General features: G+C 38.1%; 1 protein-coding gene across 1 annotated transcript in view; it reads right to left on the bottom strand.

The window, feature by feature from the left end:
- LOC131957416 (uncharacterized) overlaps positions 1-25486 on the bottom strand; it is a 110880-nt gene that overhangs the window by 44412 nt on the left and 40982 nt on the right. The window contains exons 2-4 of the mRNA XM_059322214.1: positions 16338-21696; positions 15947-16162; positions 14984-15029 (exon numbers count right to left, since the gene is read on the bottom strand). Coding sequence (XP_059178197.1) covers positions 14984-15029; positions 15947-16162; positions 16338-21611 — 5536 coding nt within the window. The 5' untranslated portion in view covers positions 21612-21696. The remainder of the gene's footprint in view (positions 1-14983; positions 15030-15946; positions 16163-16337; positions 21697-25486) is intronic.

Below are 25486 nucleotides of genomic sequence, written 5' to 3'. Positions count from 1 at the left end.
GTAAAATAGCTAGGTGCATAGGATACAAACGGGATGAAATTTAGATAAATATACGTGGGATATATTTAAAGAATGTTTAACACAGAAAATACTGTTGCAAAGACATATATATGCATAGGGTATAAATGGGATAAAATTAAGAAATGGGATATAGTTTACAGAATATTTATCAGAAATGTTGTTGCAAAACGTAGGCCTATCCTACGTGCATATGATAGAAATGGGATACAATGAAGGTACATATAAATAGGATAGACTTATAAAATATTTATCAGAAATAGTGTCGCAAAGACGTAGGCCTATCCTAAATGCATAAGATAGAAATGGGATAAAATTATGATAAATATAAATTTGATAGATTTATAGAATATTTCCCAGAAAAAAATGTAGCAAAGATGTATAAGACGGATGTGTAGTGTATATAAAGAAAGAGGCTAAAGACAATAAAGGCAAACACTTGAAAAGAAGAATAGTGACTTGAACCAAGGCAAGATGGCGTGGTAAAATAAGGGGCAAAGAAAGAGGTTAAAGACAATAAAGATAAACATTTGAAAGGAAGAATAGAGATAGAGTGACTCGGACCCAGGCAAGATGGTGTGGTAGAATGAAAGGGCAAAATACAGAGGTTAAAGACAATAAAGATAAACATATGTACAGGACTGAAATGGGTGTGCAAAATAGAAAAAACAACAACAACATAGATTGAGTTGGACCAACGCTAGGGGGGGGGGGGGGTAGGATGATCGGGCTACAACCGAGGAGGCACACATTTTAGAGCCCCCCCCCCACCCTCCAATGTTTCTTTAGAGGTCTCTAATTGTTGGTCAATATTTAAAAGCGAAGACCTTCGCGAGTCTCAGTTAGAGCACCCGCTAAAGATGAGTACAATTCAACATCTCCACTCAAACACACGGATAACTCATTAAACAAACCAACTTAAAAGAAAGTTGTAGATACATATTCTTTTTTTTATAATTCTAAAACATCTACATTTAAAAGCTATTTAAAAACACGTAATTAAATTCTATTCATTGACTTGAATTTAGTTTTTAAGGAGGAAAATTCCAAAGCTTCAGGGAATTCCAATTATTGGCATTGTAAAAAAAAAAAAAAAATCTTAAACAACAGCATTTAACGCTGTACTGCAGTGTGAAGTAAAAAGAAAGAGAGAAAAAATATAATAGAATTTTGATTTAAAAAAAAAAAAAAACTTTTTAAATGGCTATTTTCGTGATCACGATTCGCGAGGCACGTATAGAAAATCGCGGATAAACCCTAGCATCTATTTCACGTTGTTATTAAAAAGCATTTACATTTTTTTTCTAAGCAACAAAATGAGAAAAAGCAGAGAATAAGATTATGGAGTAAGGGGGGAGGGAGGGGAATTGTGGTTTGAAAATGGTTTAAAAAAACAACCCAGGAACCCTGAAAAAATGGGATAAAATAGGGGCACATTTTTTCTAGAGTTCGTGCTTTTACATTAGATCTATGTATTGGCTCCATTGTTATCGCGGTAACTGCTTGATTAAAACTCCCTTGTCAGATTTCAAAAGTAATATTAGAAGTTAACAGGGCCCTTTCGCCAATCAGGGCATTAAGTATTTTTCATCGATTGGCTTCACAGGCGTCAGCACGCTATCTAGGGTGGGGTATGGGTTATTAGACCCCACCTGGGAAAAAATTGAGTAAAATAAAATCCTACGGGCGCCTGTATGTATGTAAACTTGACCCCTCTAGAAAAAATCCCGAGATATCAACTTAAGTAGTGGATTTTACCAAATTTATGATGTGCACCAAAAGATCCAACCACAAATTCGAGCACGAAAAGAGTGTCTAAAAAGCGCTGTATGCTTCTGGCGAGACAATACCACATGTGTAAGTAAAAAGGTAAATTTCCCTTTTCAAACCAGACTGTCTATAGGGCAAGTGAAGTAGAGTTCACTTGTTTCTGTGACCTCGGTATATGAAGAGATAGTGTGGTCAGCACTATGCCCAGCCGCCTTTACTTTCCCTAACGTGAGTTAGTACCCATCAGAGTTGAGTGGACTTAGAAACGGTCTACTAACTTGAACCCGGGTTCGAACTCGAGACTTACGGGTTAGCAATACAGCTCTCTACCGCTAGACCACTCCGCCCCATACCACATGTGTCCAGTTTCACACAACAACGTGACAATACATGTCCAGTTTCACAAAAAACATGACAATACATGTCCAGTTTCACACAACAACGTGACAATACATGTCCAGTTTCACACAACATGACAATACATGTCCAGTTTCACACAACAACGTGACAATACATGTCCTGTTTCACACAACACCGTGACAATACATGTTCAGTTTCACACAACACCGTGACAATACATGTCCAGTTTCACACAACACCGTGACAATACATGTCCAGTTTCACACAACACCGTGACAATACATGTCCAGTTTCACACAACAACGTGACAATACATGTCCAGTTTCACACATTCACGTGACAATACATGTCCAGTTTCACACAACACCGTGACAATACATTCAATCTTCCTCGATCTTATTAAAAACGGCCAAAGACGGAAATGAACTTTACTAAATCGAGATCTCCTTTTTTGATTGGTTCATTTTTCTACAAAGGACGTCCGCAAATCAAGGTGCTTGAGAAGATTTGAATTGGATGATGTCATTCTAAATCACTCAACACAACAAAAGTGGATTTCGACAGGAAGGAATAAACGGAAGTAAACAAAAGTATAGAACGGGAACATTCTAAAAGTGTAGAGAATCAAAATTGCGAGGCAAACCTGATTGCGAACGTAGTTTAGAACTCGGAATAGGTAAGACAAAATTAATACAGAAATATCAGTGTAAAAAAGTAAAAAATAAGCGCGCGCGCACGCACACACACACACACACACACACACACACAAACACACAGACAAGTGTATACAGAAAATTACACACACTTATACACATACTTATACACAAACTTATACACAAACTTATATACACACTTATACTCGCACACTTATTTACATACACTTGTACACACATACTTCTACATACACAATCTTTCTTCTACACGGAACCACCAATACCAAAATACCGTTAGTTGAGAACCACCCATAAGCCTTTATTACAAAGCTGAACTAAAGAGAAGCAAAATAAAAATGAAGCAATTATTTTCAAGTCGAGACTGAACCAGCGTCGTCGAAGAACTAACCACATTAGTCTGAAAGCTGGCTACAAAATCTATTCTGCATTAACTCTGTGTGTGGGTCTGTCCGCGGGTGTGTCTGTGTGTGTGTGTGTGTGTGGTAATCATAGTTTTAAAGGTAGAGTAGAGGGGGGGGGTGGGTACTCGACGAAATTTGAAATCGTGAGAAACTAAATTTAACCCACCAGAAAACATGATTGGGTAGAGAAAAAAAAAACAACTTTTAATTTATTTCCAGACAAATACGTACTCATGGGAGGCGGGTTGTCTGGCATTACGGTTGGGACCTCCAACCACCTCCTCACCCTTACCACGTGATTAAACACCAACAGTTTTTATTTTTATTTTTCAATTGTTCTTCTCTCCCTACAGACCCCCACCCCTTCCCATCTTCTGCCGCGTTCTTCCATCAGGGAAATCTCGAAAACAATTGGCATCCAGGAACGAGAAAGGGGGGGGGGGATAAATCGAATTTTCCGTCCCTTCCAATTCTCTCCTCCATCCCCCCCCTCTTCCCTTCCCGCCACCTTCTGTTCCTGCGTGCATTTCTAGTCTGGGGGGGGGGGGGGGGGGCAGTGTGTCGGGCCGCAAGACGGATAAAGGTCAAGGACGATTGAGTAATGCGAGGTAGGTGGACGGGGGGGGGGACGGGGGAAAAATAGACCGCGAATTCAGGACATGAAACGTGATAGCTCCAGACACGAACAGTTCTGGCATTTTGTGTGTGTGTGTTGTTTACTATGTGTGTGTGTGTGTGTGCTTTGTTGTTTTTGTTTTGTTGTTTTGATTTGTTGTTTTGGTAATTTTCTGTGTTAAAATGTAACCAAATTTATTTCACTATACTACTTAATCTCATTTGGGGTTTTGAGTATTATATAATCAAAAGACACTACACTTTTTATACCCCCCCCCCCCCCCCCCCCCAAAAAAAAAAAAGAAACATGATTCGAAAGAGTACATTTGAAAAAAAAGAAACAAAAAACTTATGAAAATCGATGAGTTGTGGATGAAGAACAAATGATTTATAAAAATGAACGCGATAACCAAATTTTATTTGAAGACGGTTATATTGTACAAGGTGTAACTAAATATAAAAACATACAAATAAAAGCGTAGCTCCCCATCCTAACCTCGCTCAAGCTCACCTCCCCTCCCCTCCCAGAGGTTTGGAGTTAGTGTACTGCAACCCGTTTTCCAACGGGGAAACTGGTCGTCTAGTGTATAAAGAACTTAATAAAACACACAACTACATGTTTCTAGAAATTTAATAAAATAAATTTTAAGTCTGTCCCATCCCAACCCGTTGAAAACCAAAACTTTGCGATGTGGATTATTGGAAATGACCAAATTAAAACGTTTTTTTTTCACAAGTATTGCTTTAAAAAATTAGAATAATATACACTTTAAATTTTAAGTAGAATTATAAGTTTTCATACTTTAGCAGTGTTGATGATAGAGCTTTTTATTTTAGACTTTATTTACTTAATTCTTGTCACTCCCTGTGGAGTATAGGGCAGCAACAAATTTTTTTTTGAGAACCTTTGTATAATTATGTATGGAAACCATCATGGCCGACATCGAACGCGTATCTGATGTCTACGGCAAGTGCAGGTCGTGACACCTGGTAATTGCTGGTTGCATCTGAGCTTCATTAGCCGTCTGCTTAACGTCTGCTGCAGACGGTCTGGCTGCCTGTTAGTTCCACGTCGCTTAATGCAGCCGGTGGGGGTGTGTTAGTGGATGGAACAGGGAAGGGAAGGGGGGGGGATAGAAATTCCAACCCATGGGAGCCCAACTTTTTCATGATAAGTAAATTTGCGATGACACGTTGGTGTCGCTTTTGATGCTTATAATAAAAAACACCATATACATATATACATCTATAAATATATATAAATATATATATATATATATACATAAATGCACACATATATAATACACACACACATATATATATATAAATTTATATATATATATAAATTTATATATATATATATATGCCATGTAATTATTTTTACTTTCTCGTATATACGAAGTATAGAGAAAGTCTTGTAATCGTGCACAAAAATCACATTAAATTTGGACAGTTTTCACCGTTTTACTCCTCAGTCCTTCATCACATCCGGGATATAGAATACTTATTTTAATCGGGCAAAAATTATAAACACAGATATATAAAAATTTTGGCGTTTTATGCGTAATGGAGTTGGAAAAACTGTATTATCCACTTCTGTCCGTGTGTGTGACCGTGTGTGTGACCGTGTGTAAACACGATAACTTGAGTACCGTTACAGCTAGGTTGATGAAATTTCATATATAAGTATTATATCAAAATCGTAGATCCGTATCAACTTTTGAGCGATTTCCGATAACCGGAAGTGGTACTTTTTCTACTTTGAATTTTTCAAAAGCCTATAACTTGAGTACTAATTAAGATAGATAAATGAAATTTCACATGTCAAATTTTGAGTAATTTCCGTTGATCGGAAGTACTAATTTACGCTATTTCCGATTTCTCAAAAAATCGCATGTAAATTTATAAAGTACTAATAATATTTTTTTCTACTAGATTTTATTCTATTTTTAAAAGTTTAAGTAAACAAAAATCATGTCTATATTCCGAGTTGACATCCCACGTAGTGTTATATTAGAATATTCGAGAAAGTTTAGGGGAGATCACTCCCGGTTTATTTGAGCTGAAAATGAATCATAAAAAAAACCCAGATCTATTTATAAACACAACCACAGCATACAATGTAGCTTCATTATCCTCACAGACAGATATGCACAGTTCAGACTTGATTAGAAATGTAAGATACAAGATTCCCTTCAGGTCAAATAATAGAATTAGAAACCCATTTACTACGTTAAACTAGGTAGTGAATAATTGATAAGGAAAAAGGAATTACAGACGGAGATATGTATTAAATTTAATGATGGGATTAATATTCACGGACGTCCAAGTAGTCAGGTTGATGAAGAGGTCGTGGAAGGTTAAATGATAGGCAAAATAGTGTCGCATGTTCCTATTAAAAAAAAATTAATTTTGCAACGGGGAAAAATAAATATAATTAATACAGAATAATATTTCTAAATATTAAATTTCTTTTGAAGTTCCTCTGCACTACATAGAAGGATAATTTGAAATATTAAATTCACGAAACAATTTATTTTTCTGTTTGGGATATATATCGTTGCACTAAACTAAGGGCCGGTAATTGAATTTTGGCAAGCACTCTTATGTCTACTTGCTTAAGGGGAGTTAACTTAATTCTCACATAAATAAAAAATTTAAAATTTCTATTTCTGTTAATCTTTTTAAAGTAAATGTTCACCTGTGCTCTGGAAAGTTAAAAAAAAAATTAAATAAATAAAAAAATAAAAAATAAAATATTTCCGTGTGTGGGCTCACTGAGTCATGTTTTTAGAACCGCTGGACATTCGAGCATTACATTTGTTAGCGAGTGCGTGTTGCTGTTGATATTTCATTAATACCTTTGTTGTTTTTTTTTCTCCTTCCATCAATTAACTGAGTTCTGTGCCATCCACTATCCAGAATCAGGTCAGCGGACAAACCAGGTCACGGTGACCTGACATCTTTCCCGTGACATTTTACAAAAAGTTAAGCCGGAGTCACGAAAGCCGAGGGTTGTAGATTTGAAAGATTGCGTCACATCACCAAGCGCACGTCGAGTTGACGTTTGTCAAGTCCCCCGCGCCGAGGCAAATTGGCGAAACGTTTATGATCCCAGCACGTGTACAAAAAAAAAAAAAAAAAAAAAAAAACATCCTTAGAAGGGAAGACATGGAAATCCACGCCCACAATTCCGGCTTTAGTATCTATTCATACCAGCAATCAAAATTCTAGCCTCATCTTATTCATTCTTAATTCTAGTGTTGGAAGGGATTCCATCCAACACAATTAAGTATTACGTGTCAACATTTTATGCGTCATACAGGCCGTTGACTCCGATTCAGACAGTTTTTCTTCTTTTTAGATTTGCTTCCATAGCCTTTGTCCAAACTAGAACACACTACAAGGCTGGATTCGAACCATGAGCTTCACCGACCCGACCATGCCGACCTCCGAACTTAAGATACCACCAATCAAAACTCTAGATTCTATTTGATATCACCAGTCAAACTACAGCCTCTATTTGATATCACCAGTCAAACTACAGCCTCTATTTGATATTACTAATCAAAACTGTAGCCTCTATTTGATATCACCAATCAAACTCTAGCCTCTATTTGATATCACCAATCACAACTCTAGCCTCTATTTGATATCACCAATCAAACTGTAGCCTCTATTTGATATCACCAATCAAAATCTAGCTTCTATTTGATATCACATATCAAACTCTAGCCTGCATTTGATATCACCAATCACAACTCTAGCCTCTATTTGATATCACCAATCACAACTCTAGCCTCTATTTGATATCACATATCAAACTCTAGCCTGCATTTGATATCACCAATCACAACTCTAGCCTCTATTTGATATCACCAATCACAACTCTAGCCTCTATTTGATACCACCTATTAAAGGCTCAACCTAATCGCGAGCGTGCAACCCTCATACAATAGGCGGCTTATAAAAGCAGGAAAGGTAATGCCGGGTATCAAATAGCCCTGCAATACACCCACCTTAGAATATTCGTTTTTGGCCCAGTTTGGTTCGTGTAAGTATCAGAAAGTGGATGTCTGTTGCCAGTTTAGACGTGTATTAAATGCCATTAATAGTTGCTGTTTAAATGTTTCTGGTATTAATGTAACGGACAAAGTTACAATCTTTTTAAATGGTGTAAAAAGAATTGGAATAAATTATAGACTACTATTTAAATAACTATAAAGAAAAGCGTGGGTCACTTTAGTATCTATTGGATACCTTTACTAATGTTAAGGAAGACACCCACGCTTTTCTTTATAGTTATTTAAATAGTAGTCTATAATTTATTTTCTACTTTTTAGTGCATTATTACATAAAAGCTTGTTATTAAAACGTTTTTTATGAATTTTTTTTCAGTACTTTACATGTTTTATTTACAATAGAGTTACATGACTAAAAACCATTGCGCGCCTACTGAACATCACGTTCAGTAGGCGCGCAATGGTTTTTGAACGCAGCCATTGAAGCTATTGAAGGTGATGACGCGTGTGGTGTGGTTGGCAAGACATGCCTACTAATTCGGTCCAAATTTTTATTAATTCATAAAAAATTAATTAGGCATCCAATTAAGTCAAATTTAGTTTCAGATTGCATTGTCTTCATGTCTTGACCCACGTGCCAACTGTGAATCGTATCGGTCAAGTAGAACTGTCCGAATTTTCACTCCTGCGTTTCTGTCTAGACTGACGACTGACGACTGACGAGGAAGTGAGTTAAATAAAAGCTTGTAAAAAAGGAACAAGAGAAACATACACGACTTTGTTCTATTTACAGTTTAAAATATCGCGTTTGTTTTAGATTACTCACATCAGGAAAAACACGAAGAGAATGGATAAGAGAACACACAAAATAACAGCTCCTGAGCAAAACGGAAGTTGAAATGTTAAGGTTGCATTAAAACATTTCTAGAAAGTTAAATCGGGTCTGTTTTCTAATGGAAAAAAAATATTGCAGGTGTATTGAAAACTAATGGCAAGCTTCACTGAAGCCTTTTAAACAGGTTTAACTACCTGTAAATTTCGTTTGAGTTCAACCATTTATAATTCAGACAGGAGTTAAACAAGGATGTGTTTTTTTTCCCAGCAATATAGGCGTGTGGTATAGTTTATTGAAAAAACAATGGCAAGATTATGGTGTATCTTTGTTTGTAGAACTTTAAATACTTGCACATTTTTTTTCGAATATTTAAATATTTGTTTAATAATGGCACTACCATTATAAGAAATCTATAGTTTTTAAAAAATGTTCCTGCCTAACTAATTTTAGCATTTTTTTCTGACTCAACATAAAGTTTAGTTAAGATTGAAAAATATCTAAAAAGGTATTTAAAAGAAAAATAACCGGAAACAATTCAAAGACGTTACGATTTAAATTATAAGACACATGATGGTCATTAATGTAGTTAAGAAACATTTAATTTAATTACGAATCTTCAGAAGCCGAGTAACATCAAAGAAAGCAATTAAAGATAGTTTTGGAGCTGTAAAACATAAAAACTATAGTTTTCACTGTTTTGTTTCTTTATATTTTTTTAAAGAAAAATATTGAAATTGGGTCTGTCTTTTAATAATTTTCTTTTTATTCATCAAGGGAAAATAGTTAAGAAGTTTCGTAAAACACGACTTCAAAGTGAAATCTATAAAACTTATAATTTGATTAATTCAGGTAAAGAGCAGCTTTTTCTCTCTCTCTTTTTGATTAGAAGAGGATGAGGGGGGGGGGGGGGGGTGCTACGACGCCCACTTTAATTGAATCATCAGGAAGCGGAAATTGCTTTAGAAAAAATATAAACACAAGATGGACGTTAAGGAAGGTTGTTAAATGAGTACTATATTTCTATATGTGGCTACGTGAAAACTAAGATTCTCTGCTTACTTTATGGTGAAATCAGATATTCTGAGTATGTTATGATGAAAACTAAGATTTTCTGAGTATGTTATGGTGAAAACTAAGATTTTCTGAGTGTTATGGTGAAAACTAAGATTATATGAGTATTTTATGGTGAAGACAGAAATTCTCTGAATACTTTATGGTGAAATCAGAGAATCGCTGAGTATGTTATGGTGAAAACAGAAATTCTCCGAGTATTTTTTTTAGGCTTGGGGAAAATAGATATTTAAAATAGTTACAGAACCTTCTAATAAAAGTAAATAAAAATATTCATACAAGGATACTTAATAAATCTAAAAGAAAGCTAGCTTAGCCTAACAACATATAGCAAGCAAACGACCCCCCCAATAGTTGAATACGGTATTTATTATATAAAACCTAATCAATACATTTTACAAAATAGTTTCATGTACACATAGATTCTATTTATTTAAATCAAGCAGGTAATGGAAATACTTGAAGGTAGTGAAGAGTGTAGATGTGGTGTGTGGAGACTAAAATACTATAAGAAAACTAACTACATGATTCCTTTACCACAACCTAGATTCAATAATAACTCTTTGAACCCGAATAACTCGAGATTTCACCCACAAAGAAATGAAGACTTAAAAACCGAACCGGAAATAGACTAAAACTATTTCGATTTTTTTTTCTCCCTTGTCAAAACCAAATTTGGTCTAATAGAGACAGTAGTGAGACACGTCGTTAATTGGCCTTTCCCAGCAGGCTACGGTTCTTTGTTCTTTTTTTCTTTCTTGTTTGCTAGTCTGGGGCTAACGAGGTCCGTGTGGCGTGACAAGGTTCCATCAGGCAGGAAGATTTTGGTTCTTACTGATGTAAGAACCAGAAACACGACCGAAGTACATTTTCATTTTTTTTTATGGTTTTAATGAAGTAGAAGAGGCATTCGAATTTGTATATCAGTAGATTTCCACCACCAACATTGATTTTATACATATACATCTATATATATGTATATTTATATATATTCTAATATAAGACGCTTGATAGTGTGTCTGTCCTTTATTAGTATAGCAACATTTTCTTCGTATGAATGTTGTTGTAGCATGCAATCTATTTTTCTCAGAAATCACATCATTATTTTTTACCCATCATTCACATCCAATCGCTTAAGTACCATATAAAACCGCTAAACAAGCACAACTACAAAAAAAAACTATTTGCAAAACGGAAGTATTAAGCTAAACCTGCACTTGTGGTCATTTAAAAAAACTCAACATGTTTTTGTTTTTTTATAAATCGATGGAATGAAATTACACACTGTAAAGGATTTTTTAAATATTTATATAAAAAACTACAACTACACTAAAGAAATACCACTTAGTAAAAACAAAATAAGATTCTATTTCAATTTAAAAGTGCTGTTAACAATAATGGTGATCTGAACATTTCCAAACCCCCAGGGTAGCACCGGAGTGGTGACTAAACCCCCACCAGTCATGACTCCTATTGCAAGCAAGTCTCCCGCCGCCCCAGACAGTAATGGATATTGCAAATGTCGAATCGAGTCGCGGGCTATTTCTGGTTCCTAATGGAAAGATTAAGTTTCCAAGCAAATCGATACAGTGTTATTATGAAAAATGTTTTGTCATATTAGTTCAGGTCGATTTGACCAAAAACAATTTCCTTGAGCTGAAGTAAGATTTGTTTGGGTTTTTCATTTATTTATTTTTTAAATAAATAAAACCGAATCGGAGAATGTAAATTATTTTCAAGACTCCACACGTCTGCACGATTCTAAAGTAAAGAGTGTAAAATCAAGTGAAGTATCGTTCAATTAGTGCGTTAATGTAAGTCAAGTGTCCCCGAGTTCAACAACTCTCAAATCTAAATGTCAAGCTTTCAACTGTCGAAGTATAAACTATTTTTGATTAGGGCAATCCACTATAAAAACCATTTCTTCATTGAAGTCATTTAATTACATTTTTCCCAACAGCTCAAAGCGTCAAATTTTCATACATCAAGTCTACTTCCTTCATTTATACAACTTCTGTAGAGTATGTACGTAAGTTTTAAAAAAAAACAGTATAGTATGTACTTGAGTATAATTTGTTTAATATGAAACAAATTCAGTACGGTATGTGTATTCCAAAAGACAGACATAGTCGGGATGAGATTTTAACTCCACTGTCATTGTTTTAAAAAAAAAAAACTTTAAAAATAATCTCACAAGTTCTAGGTGCATCTCTACTGAAGTTTAGCAATGCTTGAAAAACAAGCAAGGTTTTTTTTTAAATATTTTCTTAAAAATCATGTTAATATTTCACAACTCTAACAAGATTAAAATAAGTTCTGTTGAACTTTTCTTTTTTTCCCTTCCAAGATTTTATCTTGAAAATATTTTTTTCCCACAAAAATATGCTAAAGCATTTTTAAAAAAGTATTTTTCTCTTCTTTAAAAAAGGATAACGTTACTGCTTTAATCTAATGATTGCTGAAACGGAGAAACGTGCCATAAATTTCTCAAATTAGTCACCCCATAATATTCTATTAACCCGTTTAGTGTCATAAATCAATTTTTTTTTCTTGTTTAAAATATTAAATATACCTCCCTAGCCCGCTCCGCCGCTGTAATTTTATACGCTTTACCGTAAATCAGTTGCGCTATTATTATAGTAATCTTAGAATGAAATATGAATACCTTACGTCTTAATAAATAATAGAGCGAGAAACAACAGGTTTAGCACGCGAACCAAGGAACTGGATACGAGCGAAAAAAATAGTTTATAGATACTGGAGACGGCATGCTATAGATGTAATTAGTTTATCATCCTGAACACCAGGGGTCTCCAAACAACGGCCCGCGGGCCGAATGCGGCCCGCGAGGTCCTCTCGTCCGGCCCGCGGAGATCTTTTTGTCCAAGGAAAAATCGTTTGTTGGTGATGTCTGAGGAACTTTGCCCAGAAAAATCATAGACATGCATGGAAGAAACTGGCCCCCGAGCTGAAATTTGAAAGTTAATGCGGCCCGCGGACTGAAAAGTTTGGAGACCCCTGCTGAACACTAAAGAAAAAACAAATAAGAATAGATCACATAACGCTGGGAAAATAACCCCCGCCTATCAGTGTAGAAAAATAAAATCATTATTTATATTTCTACACGCATTTATTTTGACGTCCCAAAAAAATATTTTCTTGACAATAATAGAATGTCTAAAGCAGAAACATAACTGTAATTATTTTCAGCACTGTAGTTACAAGTTATTAGTGAAGATTTTTTAAAAACAAAATTGTTTCGAAATTTGATGGGTTTTTTAAAAAATATTTGCCTCCAAGTCAAAATGACACTGTATATTGACCTCCCAAAATATATCTATCATAAGGGGGTAACTGGATTTGTATTTTTTTTTCTGTTGAAATATAATACCAAGGAAATGTTTAAACAATTTAAAAAAAATGTTTTTTTACAGTACATGAAGGAATAGCGTGGTCAGTTTTTATGCCCAGCCGTATTTACTTTCTTTAAGGAGATGCAGGTACCCATGTGAGCTTTGGTGGTCTCGAGGAAGACTTACAGTCTTAAGTCTGGGATCTGAACTCGAGACTTTCGAATCAGCAGTCGTGTCTCTACTTCCTGACCACGCCGAACCACAGAATACAAAGATACGATAAGAGTGAAAATTATTTAAAGGAAAAGTTATCCAAAGGAAAAGTTCTACAAAGGAAAAGTTATCCAAAGGGAAAGTTATCTAAAGGAAAAAATATCTAAAGAAATAGTTCCACAAAGGAAAAGTACCACAAAGGAAAAGTTATCTAAAAGAAAAGTTATCCAAAGGAAAAGTTATCTAAAGGAAAAGTTATCTAAAGGAAAAGTTATCCAAAAGAAAAGTTAACCAAAGTAAAAGCTTACAATTTTTATAAGAATAAACGCATATATTTAATCTCTTTTTACTTCATCTCTCTTGTTCCTAAAGACTCCATTACTGCTTTACCAATAAAAAAATAAATTCCATCGACAAAACATTTCAAGGTGTCGCTACCACGCTTCAAGTTAGCAAGGAATAATTCGCATCTTACACAAAACTCCCAGTTAGCGTTTTCTTTGTTACCATTCAACAACAGCTGTTCCACCTTGAACATTTAAAAATGTTCAAACTCCGGCTCAAGAGAACAAGCGTAGATGTTTATGAACGGTGAGAGATATTTTTGAGATGAGTGGCTAATCTTCCCGAATTCCCATACACCATTTTTTTTTCGTAAACCCATTAAATTATTTCGGAGAGAGGAATTTTTTTTCGTCTGTAAAATGGAAAAAGGGATGATGTATTTTTATACCCCCCCCCTCAATTTCCCAGTTGAGAATGCGACAGATGTTAGTGAGTGTGGAGATAGTTGGATTAGGATTAAAAACCTATTTAGCGGGGAAAAGGTTAAGGGGGTGGGGGCAGTTGATGTTAAGCTCAGCATACGACAATGGGCACAGGTGGGTTGCTAAAAGCTTTTAAATAAAGTAGAGCGAATTCTTGTGGTTTTAATTTTTTTTTACTACACTAGAAAAATTCTTTTCTTCTCAGGTGAGTCACGACCAGGCACCCCGCCCTATTGTTGTCATGGTTTAGAAAATCAATTTTTGCATTACAAAACTGCCCTCGCTTTTGTAGGGTCAGGACATTTTGCTTGTGTGCTGTTTTATTTGACACTATTCAGAAAGGTAAAATGAACTGGATTTAGGTAATAACTTCTGTTTCTTACTGACAGATGTATAAGGAAATCTGAGAAGTGAAAGTTGATGTAAAGAAAGTCTGTTTGCTATAGCTCTTAGGCGATTGCCCAATTATGATGTTTATTATATATATATATATATATATATATATATATATATATATATATATATATATATATATATATATATATATATATATATATATATGTGTGTGTGTGTGCTTATATATATATCTAAAAATATTTATAATTACATATATATATTACATATTATATATCTATATATATTACATATTTTATATATATAATATATAATATATATATATATATATATATATATATATATATATATATATATATATATATATATTACATAAATATCGTTATGTATTTCGGTATACATATATATTTATACACACACACAAACACCGAAAGAAAGAGATCACAACATTGAAATAATAGCGACAGTTTAAGTAACAAAGCGTATCTATAAAAATCTAACATCCTCTGTAACCCCACACCATCACCTACCTGTGTTACGCCTCTGGACTAGAGCATTGTGTTTCAGCTCCTGGGCCTATGGAGGGAAAAGAAATAAACAGCTGTCATATTGTATAAGATGGTGTCTGTAACAACAGGTACAGAGAGGACAGAAGGAATCGAATGTGGGTGAGACAGAACCTGTTAGGCTACAAAGGGTTAACACTATCTAGAGAGCTCTATCTCGTATTGTTACAGTCATTATCGGTTCAAACTACGCTTATCAGACAAGAAACCCGGTACAGGATGAAGAATTGATTATTTTTCTCAATCATGTTACCAACTAAATCATTTTTTTGCTGCCCCCCCCCCACCCCCGGGCACCGCACCACCTGATTTGGTGCTGCAGTGTTTCTTTCAGGCATTTCTTTGGGGGGAGGGGGGAGAAGGGGAGGGCAGCGTCCCACAAAGCACATCAGCCGCCTCTCCCCTCCCCTCCTCCCCACCCCCCGGAGAAAAAAAAAGTCAGAAAGAAACACTGTTCTGAAGTGAGGGGTATTTCGGCTGAGGGATTCATACGATCTTGAACTCTGGTTTCGAACTCAAAACATCCGGATTAGCAAGTGTATAGTAGATAGCTAACCAGTAGGATAGATATTTTCTAAATCACACAAATGTCACAGTGCTTCATGCTGTGGTTTATATTCTGTTGTAATTTTTTTTTTTTTTTTTGCAATTCTGTAATTCAAGCTATTTTGATCCCTCGTTTTTTCTCTCCCAATCTATTTTGTGACTTTAAAAGAACTTTACGTGAAACAAACAATTTCTGACAAAGAAAACATTCCCTCTTCAACGCATTGCGTGGTTCAATTACCCAATCTCAAGATGCCAGCGCAAAAGCCCCGGAACTCTCAAGAAAATGTGAAAAGATTGGTGATTAAAACTCCAAGACGAATATTTGTCAGGAACCTGGGCAGGGGCCAAAAGAAATTAGCGAGTTCTGGAGTGCCTTACCCTCTGGTTTGTGCTGGAAAGTCTCCGGCGAGAGATCCGGGAATTCCCTTTGGCTGTGGCGGAATTTCGTTTGCCTTTACTGGATCCTTTGCTCCGGGTTTTATTAAGGGTTTCGGAGCTATTTTTATCGCGGTTCTTTGAAGACGATTGGCTGTTTCCTGATGATACGGGCTGTCGGGCGTTGCTCTCTTCTGATTGGTCGCGCAGCTGTTCTCGCTAAAATACACGTGAAATGCGCTAAAATACATATGCTGAATCTCAACGTTGAGTGAAAATGTGTGAAACATTTTCAAAAAATTAAATGAAATTGAAATAAGGTAAACAATAAAGGCTAAAATGACATTACAGAAGGTCATGTTGAAAAAAAAATCAGGTTTAAAAATAAAATTACCCGTAATGCCCTCTCCTCCCTGTCCCTCACTTTAGCCTCGGCGTCTGCCTTGGCCGTTTCCTTGTTTGTCTTGGACCCTCCGTTATACTCATAATCTTCATCGTCATCGTCCTCTATAAACAAATGATTCTCCTCCTCATTTTCGTCATCATCAAACACGTACTGAATCCTTTTCTTCACGACTTTTTTAGGTTTTACAATCGTATTCTTCTCTCGCACAATCTTGTGTTTGTATTTGATTCGATTTTCTAACGATTTCTTCACACTTGAGTGATTTAGCTTACCTAACGCTTTGATATCATCAATACCCGAAGACGATTTTAGTACAGTGTAATCGATACTCGCAGAAAGCAGCTCGAATTCTTTCATTTTGGTTGGACTCGATACCCGTAATTTCGCGACTTTCTTCTTCTTAGCGGTGAAGTCTTTTTTGCTGGAAGAGGCAAGGATATCTGAAGCGGATTTAATCTGAGAATCCGTGCCTGCTTTGATGTCTAAATCTTCTGGTTTAATAAGTGGACCCCCTTCTTTTGGATCAAGTTGTAAATCCAGAGGTTGTCCTGTGATGCTTTGCGCAGATCCCGTGGCGCCTTGATGGAGAGCGATGATCTGCTCCTCGACCTTCTGCTGCTTCTTCTCATCCTCAACGCGCGAGTGGACGAACGGCGCCACGTTAGCTATGGGGATGTTTTTTGTGTGCCCCCAGTTGCAGGCTAGGGAGTTTCTTCTGATGACCTCGGAGGTGGATCTCTGAAAAGACAAGTTCCCCGTGGACGCCTTGGAAGGGTCTTCCAGCATCGGCTGGAGAGACTGCTGTTGCTGCTCTGGAGATAGAGCAGCGCCGAGGCTACATCGCCTCACAACGATGGCGTTTCCCGACATTTCTTCTTTGGAGTTGGGAACATCTTTTGCCAGGGAACCGGCCCCGCTGCTGTTGCAGAAGTTGCTGTTGTTGTTGGCAACGTCATGGCTGTTGTTGTTGTTTTTGTAGGCTTCTTTCAAGACGGGGGCGTCTGCAGCGGGGGTGCCGTTATTTGTAGGGAGCGAGGAACTTGAGGAGCTTGTTTGAGATAAAGTCCGATTCAGCGACGGCTTTCCCTGGCCTTTTTTTATCGGGGCTAACGTTGGGGGGTCGTCGTTATTTTGTTGAGTTCTCACCCCTTGATCTTCATTTGTTACTTCCCCCTCGTCTTCCTGGGGACTGAGGATTGGCATTTTTGGGGAAGTAGGAATCGGACTGCAAGTACTGCTGGCTATAATTTTTCTTTTACACTCAGAGGAGATGCCCCCGGCTTCGTGTTTACTGCTAGTTGAACTGATGATCCTTTTTAGAGACTCATCTTGGTTGAAAGCATTGAGGATCATATGTTTCTTTGACCAGGCTTTATGGGGAATTGAAGTCTTTGAAGAAGACGAGGACAGCGCCGAAGGGGAGAGCGGTGCGGTCATTGGACTAATTGACTGAGGGATGGTCACTGAAAGTGGGAGCGCGAATTTGGCGGACGCTTGGTTGATCACAGAGTCTTTGGCGGAAGTTTCCTCGGCGGATTTCGGTGGAGCCGGAAGTTGAGGGGATAAAATAATGACGTCGGACGAGTTATCATCCAGTTTGACGTCGATGTTTTTGTCTACCGCATTACCGTTGTTTACTCGTTCGGACTTGGCATTGGAAGAATCAACTTTTTTATGACTAGACCCGCGTGAATCATCCACCTTCGACGTTCTATCCGGCATGCTGGAACTACTTTCCTTCCGCGCCGTTTCAGCGAGTTTTGTGTATTCGGGGTTTTGTTGATTCGACGCCCCGGGGCAGCTACCGCGTCGAGATAGCGCACGTCTGCTTTCTTCCCGGACGCCGCCTGCAGGAAGATGAGAAGCCGTCTGCGGGAGGGAAGACTTCATGAAATCGTTGGATTTCGCACCGCGTTCCGATCTCGCGTATGGATATTTCATGACGTCATTCTCCCTGGCCATGATCATGTTTTGAGAATTTTTCGCGTACCCTGGGACTAGCTTAGGCGGCTGGTAGTCTCCAGGTGCGGCCTGAAAGGGCTGCGTCTGAGGGAACCCCGGGCGTATGGAGAGTCTTTGCTGGGCGTTCCACTTCTGGCTGGACGCTAGAGTGTTGTGGGCAGCACCGGCTGGTTGTTTGTACGACTCCGCTTCCGTGCGTTTTCTCTGCTGCTGTTGTTGTTGCTTCTGGTACATCCGATCCATTTCCTCGTGCTTGCTGCTGTACTCGGCCCCGTGGTAATGCTGTTGTGAATAAAGCTGAGCTTGCTGTTTGGAAAATGCTTGCTGTGAGTGCTGCTGGTGAAGCTGGTCCTTTGTGTACTGACTTTGCTGGGGGTGGGAGAACGGGGACAGCTGGGATTGCTGATCTTTCTGCCGCTGCTGTAGATACATCTGTTGTTGGTGATGCTGCAGCAAAGCCGCCTGACCGCTGAAGGATCTGAGCTGTCCCATTGTGGATGCTCGTGAAGCTTGTAAAGGATCGCTGGAGTCTTTCAAGCCCAGCTCTATACTTTCTTGTTGATCGCTGAGCTTCTGATGATGCTGATGGAGCGGGTGGGATTCCATCCGCTGCTGAAGATGCTGTTGCTGCTGCTTCATATACGAATGTGTGAAAGCTTGCTGCTGTTGGGATTGTGATGGTATGTCGCGGGAGGAGGGTGGGATGTCGTAGTTTTGTTGCGGGTGACGAACAACCACGACCTCATTGGTGTTCTCCAGACTCCGTGGGCTGATTGTATCCTTGTACATGCGCTTCGAATCAACGTGCGTGTTTGATGGGGTCTCCGTCCCCATTCGCTGCTGAAGCTTCATCTGGTAGGCTTGTTCTTCTCGAACCTTCTGAAGCTGGGTGGTCAGCGGAACCATCTGGGGGTTGTTCCCGCCTGCGTGCTTGACCATCTCTGGAACAATGGACGAGCTGACCATCTTGACCTGGGAGCCGCCCATGTTAAACTTCCCGTGAAGATGAGGACTGGAAATCGGACGACCATCCGCGCTGGATCGACTTTCGACACTCGTGCGACCGTCTCCGCTGATCCTTGTTTCAGCGCTGAGTCGACCGTCGGCTACCCCGCGATGGTCAGCATGACTGTCAGGACCGTACGTGTACTTGATGTGTCGGTTCATGGCTGAGGACGACGCATGCAGAGTATAGGAAGGAGACGGCAGAGGCCGGTGCTCGTAGCTTTCCGGTCCTCTCGGAGAAGGTGATGATATCCATATCGGATTGTGGATATTATCCAAAGCATTAACATTAACTTTTTGAGGACCAACCGAACGAGGAGAGCTGGTTTCAGTTTTTTGTCTTTTTGCTGTGAATTCCTGAATCTCGTCTTCATTGTGTCTTTTCTTAGTTTTTACAGTAAGATCTAAGGGGCTGTCACCAGGTTTGGAAGTTCCTTGGGGTAGTTTTGTTAAGTCTAAAGCTGACTGCCCCGCTGTTTTCTCCGTCTGCCCGTGTACCTGACGATCATCGTGAGGAATAACAGACACGGATGTCTGAATTTGAGGCGTCCGGCCAATTGATGACGGCCTGGAGGTACCGTATTCTCTGGGAGAGACTTGATAACGATCGGATGTCGCCTGCGCGCGTTGGTCTTGGTAGGAGCTGGGTTTGATAGCTGTGTCGTACATGATCCTGGGCTGACCAGTGCTGATGGAGCCTTGAAGTCTGGGAGGGCCAACATCACGTAGGGAGAGGTGGTTGGGCTCGTGGTCACTCACAAGTGACGGTAGAGGTTTTGGGGTTGTAATGTCCTCCGTGTGGTACGCCGGTCGGGGTTGTTTTGGCGCAGACTGAGCGTACCCTCCTTCTCTCCAGGCGACCTCCTCCCCAGGGATGTTCTGTCTGATGACGGTGTTCTTCTGCATCTGCCCGGGGGTGTGATGCTCGTGGCCGAACGCCCCGCCCCTCTCGGGTATAGACTGCGGCTGTGGGGGGTAAGCGGATGTATGTAAAACCGGGGGTTGTTGCGCATGCGTGACCATAGAAGACGGGGCCTGCCCACTCCTAGGGGTCATATCTGCGCTTAAAGGGTACGACATAACTTTGGTCAGACCCGCCAAAGACTCGTGGCTTTGAGTTTTGTTGTAGAGTTGTTGAGGAACTGCAGAGCTTCCCCCAGTAAATGAAGCAGACTTTCTCAAATGCTCCTCGTGTCGTCGCCCATCTGAAAGTGAAGCATCGATCGCAATCTGCTTCATATGTTGACTAGACATCTCCATACCGTGTTTCTGTACAGATCTAGATAAAGACGAACTATAACGTGGGTCCCGTATATCTGACCCTAGATCTCTCATCATATCCCTATGCTGTGGAGATATAGGCTCACTCTGGTGAAGAACCATCCCCTGTTTTATATCGTGAACAGAAGAAGGCTTTCCCATTTCTGAAATATAATGTTCGGGTGGTATTTTAGAGTATTCGCCTTGATAGACTCTAGACTGTTTTCCGGGTAAATAATTCGAATGATCCTGGGTAGGATGGATGTTGGGCCCCGAAGGAAGTAAGTTTTCTGAAGGTCTCGGCTTCTGCGGTGGGTACGTATGGACCATGGGTGGGCCTGGCATATTCTGGGATCCGATAGATTTGGTTTGGTTACCGTGAGGTGGGTGTCCAGCCGCTCCCGGGGGTAGCTGCGCGGCGTACGTCGCCATCCCGGCTTCTATTCCATCGTATACAGCACGGAGAGGATCGTTCAGGGATTGTTGATGCGGGCGTGAAGATCTACCAGGCGACGGTAAAGGCATCTGGCTGGCTCGGGCTTCAGCGAGGAGAAGAGTTTCTCTGGAGGTCCGGGCGTCGGGGATCATTCCACGTTTCTCCTGTCCCATCACGGGGTAGTTCCTGGAATCTGCCCGTTGTATGGCATGCTGCTGCGCCATCTGGTGGTGATGGAGTTCCGGCATCATTCTCTGTGCATCTTTTGAAGGCATCGGTTCCATACCTCTCGGATTATGACCGACCCGGTTTCCTTCCATGCTTTTCACATCGCGCGGCTGTAGCTGTGGGTCATGACCGGTCATACGAAGGTCATGGCTGGACAACCCCATCGCCTTGTGACCCCGGGGGTCGATCGGCACCGCTCTTGGAGCCCGTGGGTCATCTGTAGGTATCAGCTTCCCCTGTCGGCTCATGTAATGGTGCAAGCTGTCCGAGGTGACGGTGGTGTGGTGTGAGAAGCCCGGCGGACCGCTGAGGGACATGGTCATCTCGACCCCCGTCCCATGCCGGCCCACCACGTCCTTCAACGGATCCATACCTCGCGAGAACCCAGAAATCACTAAGATACGAGATGGAAGTCCGTTTTAAATTCCCTTCTCATTTCTTTTGACGCCGATAATTCTGCAAAGAAAATTTTTAAAAATGTCAATTTTAATTAAATTTGTAAAAAAAAAAATGAAACTAAAAACAGAAAATCTAAATGTAGCTAAAAAACGTTATGCCCTACAAACTGTTCATTAATTTACAATAGCGATCGAATTCTTAATTTTTTATTTTTTATTTCTTTGTTTGTTTTTTTATTTCTAGATCCCATTTGAATTAATTTTTTAGAGCTTCAACAGTGGTGAAGTTAATTAAACATGATTAGTACAGTGGTTCTCAGAACTGTGTGTAGGTAGCCAGAAGGGTAGTTTTGTTTTGGGCAGTGCGTGAAGGTTTAAAACTATTGTTGTTAGAAACTACACATCAAACACCAGCCAATAGACGGGGATATTAAAGATCGTAAATGGGGATGGATAGGGCATTCACTGAGAAGGGGGGAGGACAACATTACGAGGAAAACATTGGACTGGAATCCCCAGGGGAAGAGGAAAGTAGGTCGGCCAAGGAAATTCTGGAGAAGGACATTAGAAGAAGAGACAAGGGCTGCCGGGCTTACGTGGGCGAACATAAAGCCAGTCGCTCAAACCCAAGTCCGATGGTAAGGTGTGTTTGCATCCCTTTACTCAAAAGGGGTCTCAAATAAAAAAGTTAAGTGAAGTTGTTTGAAGCAATTTTTTGATAACCAAAAAAAGGAAAAAATATTTTTTTAAATACAATATTTTATATGTCGAGCTGGACCTAAATATCGCTTCATACGCCATGGTCAGAGAAAGAAGATAGCTCTAATTATTCTACTCTATGGACTGAGTTAATTACATTTGACTAAAGGTCATACGTAATGATGATATACATAATATTATAGGTCATGTTCTGGAACGTAGAGATACTTTACTAAGGTCCATGAAGATAAAATTTGAGAACCTTCAGCGTAGTGATTTTTTATAAGCAGATGAATTCGATTTTTAAAAAGGTCTGCCGACATAAAACTAAATTATAACTGAATTTAGCTTTTTTTTTATTTAAAAAAAAAAACAAAATTAAACGAACCTTAAGTGAATAAAGCATTGAGCCGTTAAAAACCTTGAAAATACTTTGAAATTTTATAGACATTTGAAGCTAATGGAAATAAAAATGCTTCGGTTTGCTTTTAATGAAGAAAAAACTTTAAACTGTTGTTCTTTTTTGTAAATAAGTGAAAGATATGATTAGCATATTTTATATTTGAGAGTTACTTAAGACTATTAAATAAAACATTAAAATATAAACGTTACCTTTTTACATTTGATATTTAAATTTAGCACAATTTTTTCAGGATGTAAACAAATGTTAAAGAACAAGTGGACAGCAGTAGTCATATTCACAGAATGGTCGTATTCAGAAATCGTTGGATAACTGAATGATACTCTATTAGTAACGATTTTTAAATAGTTTTTATGATGGTTATTAAAAAGAATAACATTTCTCTACATATAGTATGTGTCAACTTTTTCAAGGTATTTATTTTTGGATAGATCTGGCCTTATCACTACCCAATCCGTCCCAACCCTCCAGTCCACCAATTTTTACAAGCTTTTATTTAACTCACTTTCCTCGTCAGTCTGTCTAGATCGAAACGGTCGAGCGAAATGTCAGGCACTTCTAACTGACAGATACGGTTCGTAATTGGTACGTGGGTCAGGGTTAGTAACTATGAAGCGTGGGTCTCTTCCTAAACATTAGTAAAGGTATCTAATAGATACTAAAGTGACCCACGCTTTTCTTTATAATTACTTAAATAGTAGTCTATAATTTATTTTCTACTTTTTAGTGCATTAGTACATAAAAGCTTGTTATTAAAAACGTTTTTATGAATTTTTTTAAATTAAAATACAGACGTGTTTTAGTTTTCCCGATTATATCATCTATATACATATACGATTGTATTGTGTACATACGTTCATATATAAAATTGTCAGATGGAATCGTGTATACAATTTTAAGATTACATTATATAAAACATTTTAAGATAGAATCATCAATATGTCTTTTCGAAGATCTAATATATATTGTAATGTGTCAAAAGAAATAAAACTTTCACACATTTTTATCCCACAATAACGAAGGTTAAACAAATGTGATATATTAAACTGCATTTTTTATCCATGTAAAACCAATTCTCGGTATTATTTCGTCTAGTTTCACAACAAATTGAAGATAAACATCCAACATAAAAAAAAATTCTTTTAGACTGAAAAACATCCATTATACTGTATTTTTTAAACCACGTAGAATTAGAAAATAAAAACCACATTTCTGCAACAACAAGAAACCCCACTATAATAGCAACAACAAAAAAAGAAACAATTTTAGCAACGAAACGAAATATTTAGAAAAACTTTTCATCCGCGTGTAGTACAGACGCATCAATCCAAATTAATCCATCGTGAATGCCCAATTTCTCTTAATGTTATTCCAGCTTTTTTTTCGCTTGAGTTCCGTTTTTTTTATAAACGTTTTCTATGGGGGGAAAAATAAACAAACCATGCTTTTAGCGGGAGTGAAATTGGAAACCAGCTTAGAGGAAAGGATTTTTGAATTGACATTTTTTACTTGCTGTTTTGAGGAAGAATGAAAAGAGAGAGGGGTGTGTGTGTGGGGAGGGGGGGGGGGAATGGATGACCGGCATGGTGTAAAATGAGAAAGTCCGGTTGGAACTGGCCGAACCGGCTTTTCAGTCTAGCCGGTCTTTCTAAAATTGAATAGTTAAAAATGTGGATTGAGATATTTTTTTTTATCAGTGTTGCTTTTTAACAAAAGTTTATTTTAAAAAAAATTAAAATCAACAAAATTTAAATATTGAATGTTTTGTATTTTGTGTAATTTTATTTTTATTTATAAACCAAATATCGTTTGGTATACACAGCAATGAATGTTGTGCAATCTTCAAGACGGTTCAAAAAATTGTTTCTAATTTTAAAATGTTGACAATAGCGAGATAGATCACCCGACGGACAGATGGATAGATAGATGCCTCCAACAGCATTCAATGCAAAATCTACGCTGAAATAAAACAGCTCGTTAGACCCAATGGAGGAAATAAAAAATAACGTTCGTTCGATGAAGAAAAATAGAAGCAGAACGAAGAGTAAAAAAAAAAAATAACAAGAAAATTAAATTACAAGCAGCAACAAATATCTGGTTAATTTTTTTTTTATATTCATAAAACAGAAAATTAGATTATTTATTATAAGAAAAATCATTCGCTATTCAGGTAAAAATATTAAAAAAAAAAAAAAAAGAAATGCTAGCGGGTATTCAAAGATTAAGGCAAACGGTTTAGGAACTATTGATTGAAAGCAAGAATAAAAAATATATTCATAATTTAGATACAAAAAAAAATTGAAAAAAATAAAAATAAGTTCACCTTAAAAAAAATTAATTAATTAAAAAATCTGTCTTCATCTGAGTTCTAAATGATGTGAATCTTCTAGCAAAACCCGTCACATTTTTTTGTGATGGATTCTAGCGCTTTATGATACTGTACCCGTTCAACTCTCAACAAACAAAAACGTTGTAAAGTAAAATATATTACAGCGGATGTATCGGAACTTATCTTCAAGGAAACAAACGTCATTGTAAACCTGGTATTAAATCTACAATGGGGCCGTATTTCTTTTAAGCAGGTAATGAAATTTTATGCCTGTACTGGATGACTCCGTTGTTGTGAAAATGGTGATAAAAAAAAGTCATTAGTTTTCAATGTGCATCCAGGTTGTGGCGTGAAAGGTCTAATTGCGCCCTCAGGGAACCTCAGCTATGTCAGGTATAA

The sequence above is a fragment of the Physella acuta genome, unplaced genomic scaffold (genome assembly GCF_028476545.2).
Source record: "Physella acuta isolate Inbredline_101_S28 unplaced genomic scaffold, ASM2847654v3 ptg001238l, whole genome shotgun sequence".
NCBI lineage: Eukaryota > Metazoa > Mollusca > Gastropoda > Physidae > Physella > Physella acuta.
This window is presented reverse-complemented; position numbering and strand designations above follow the sequence as displayed.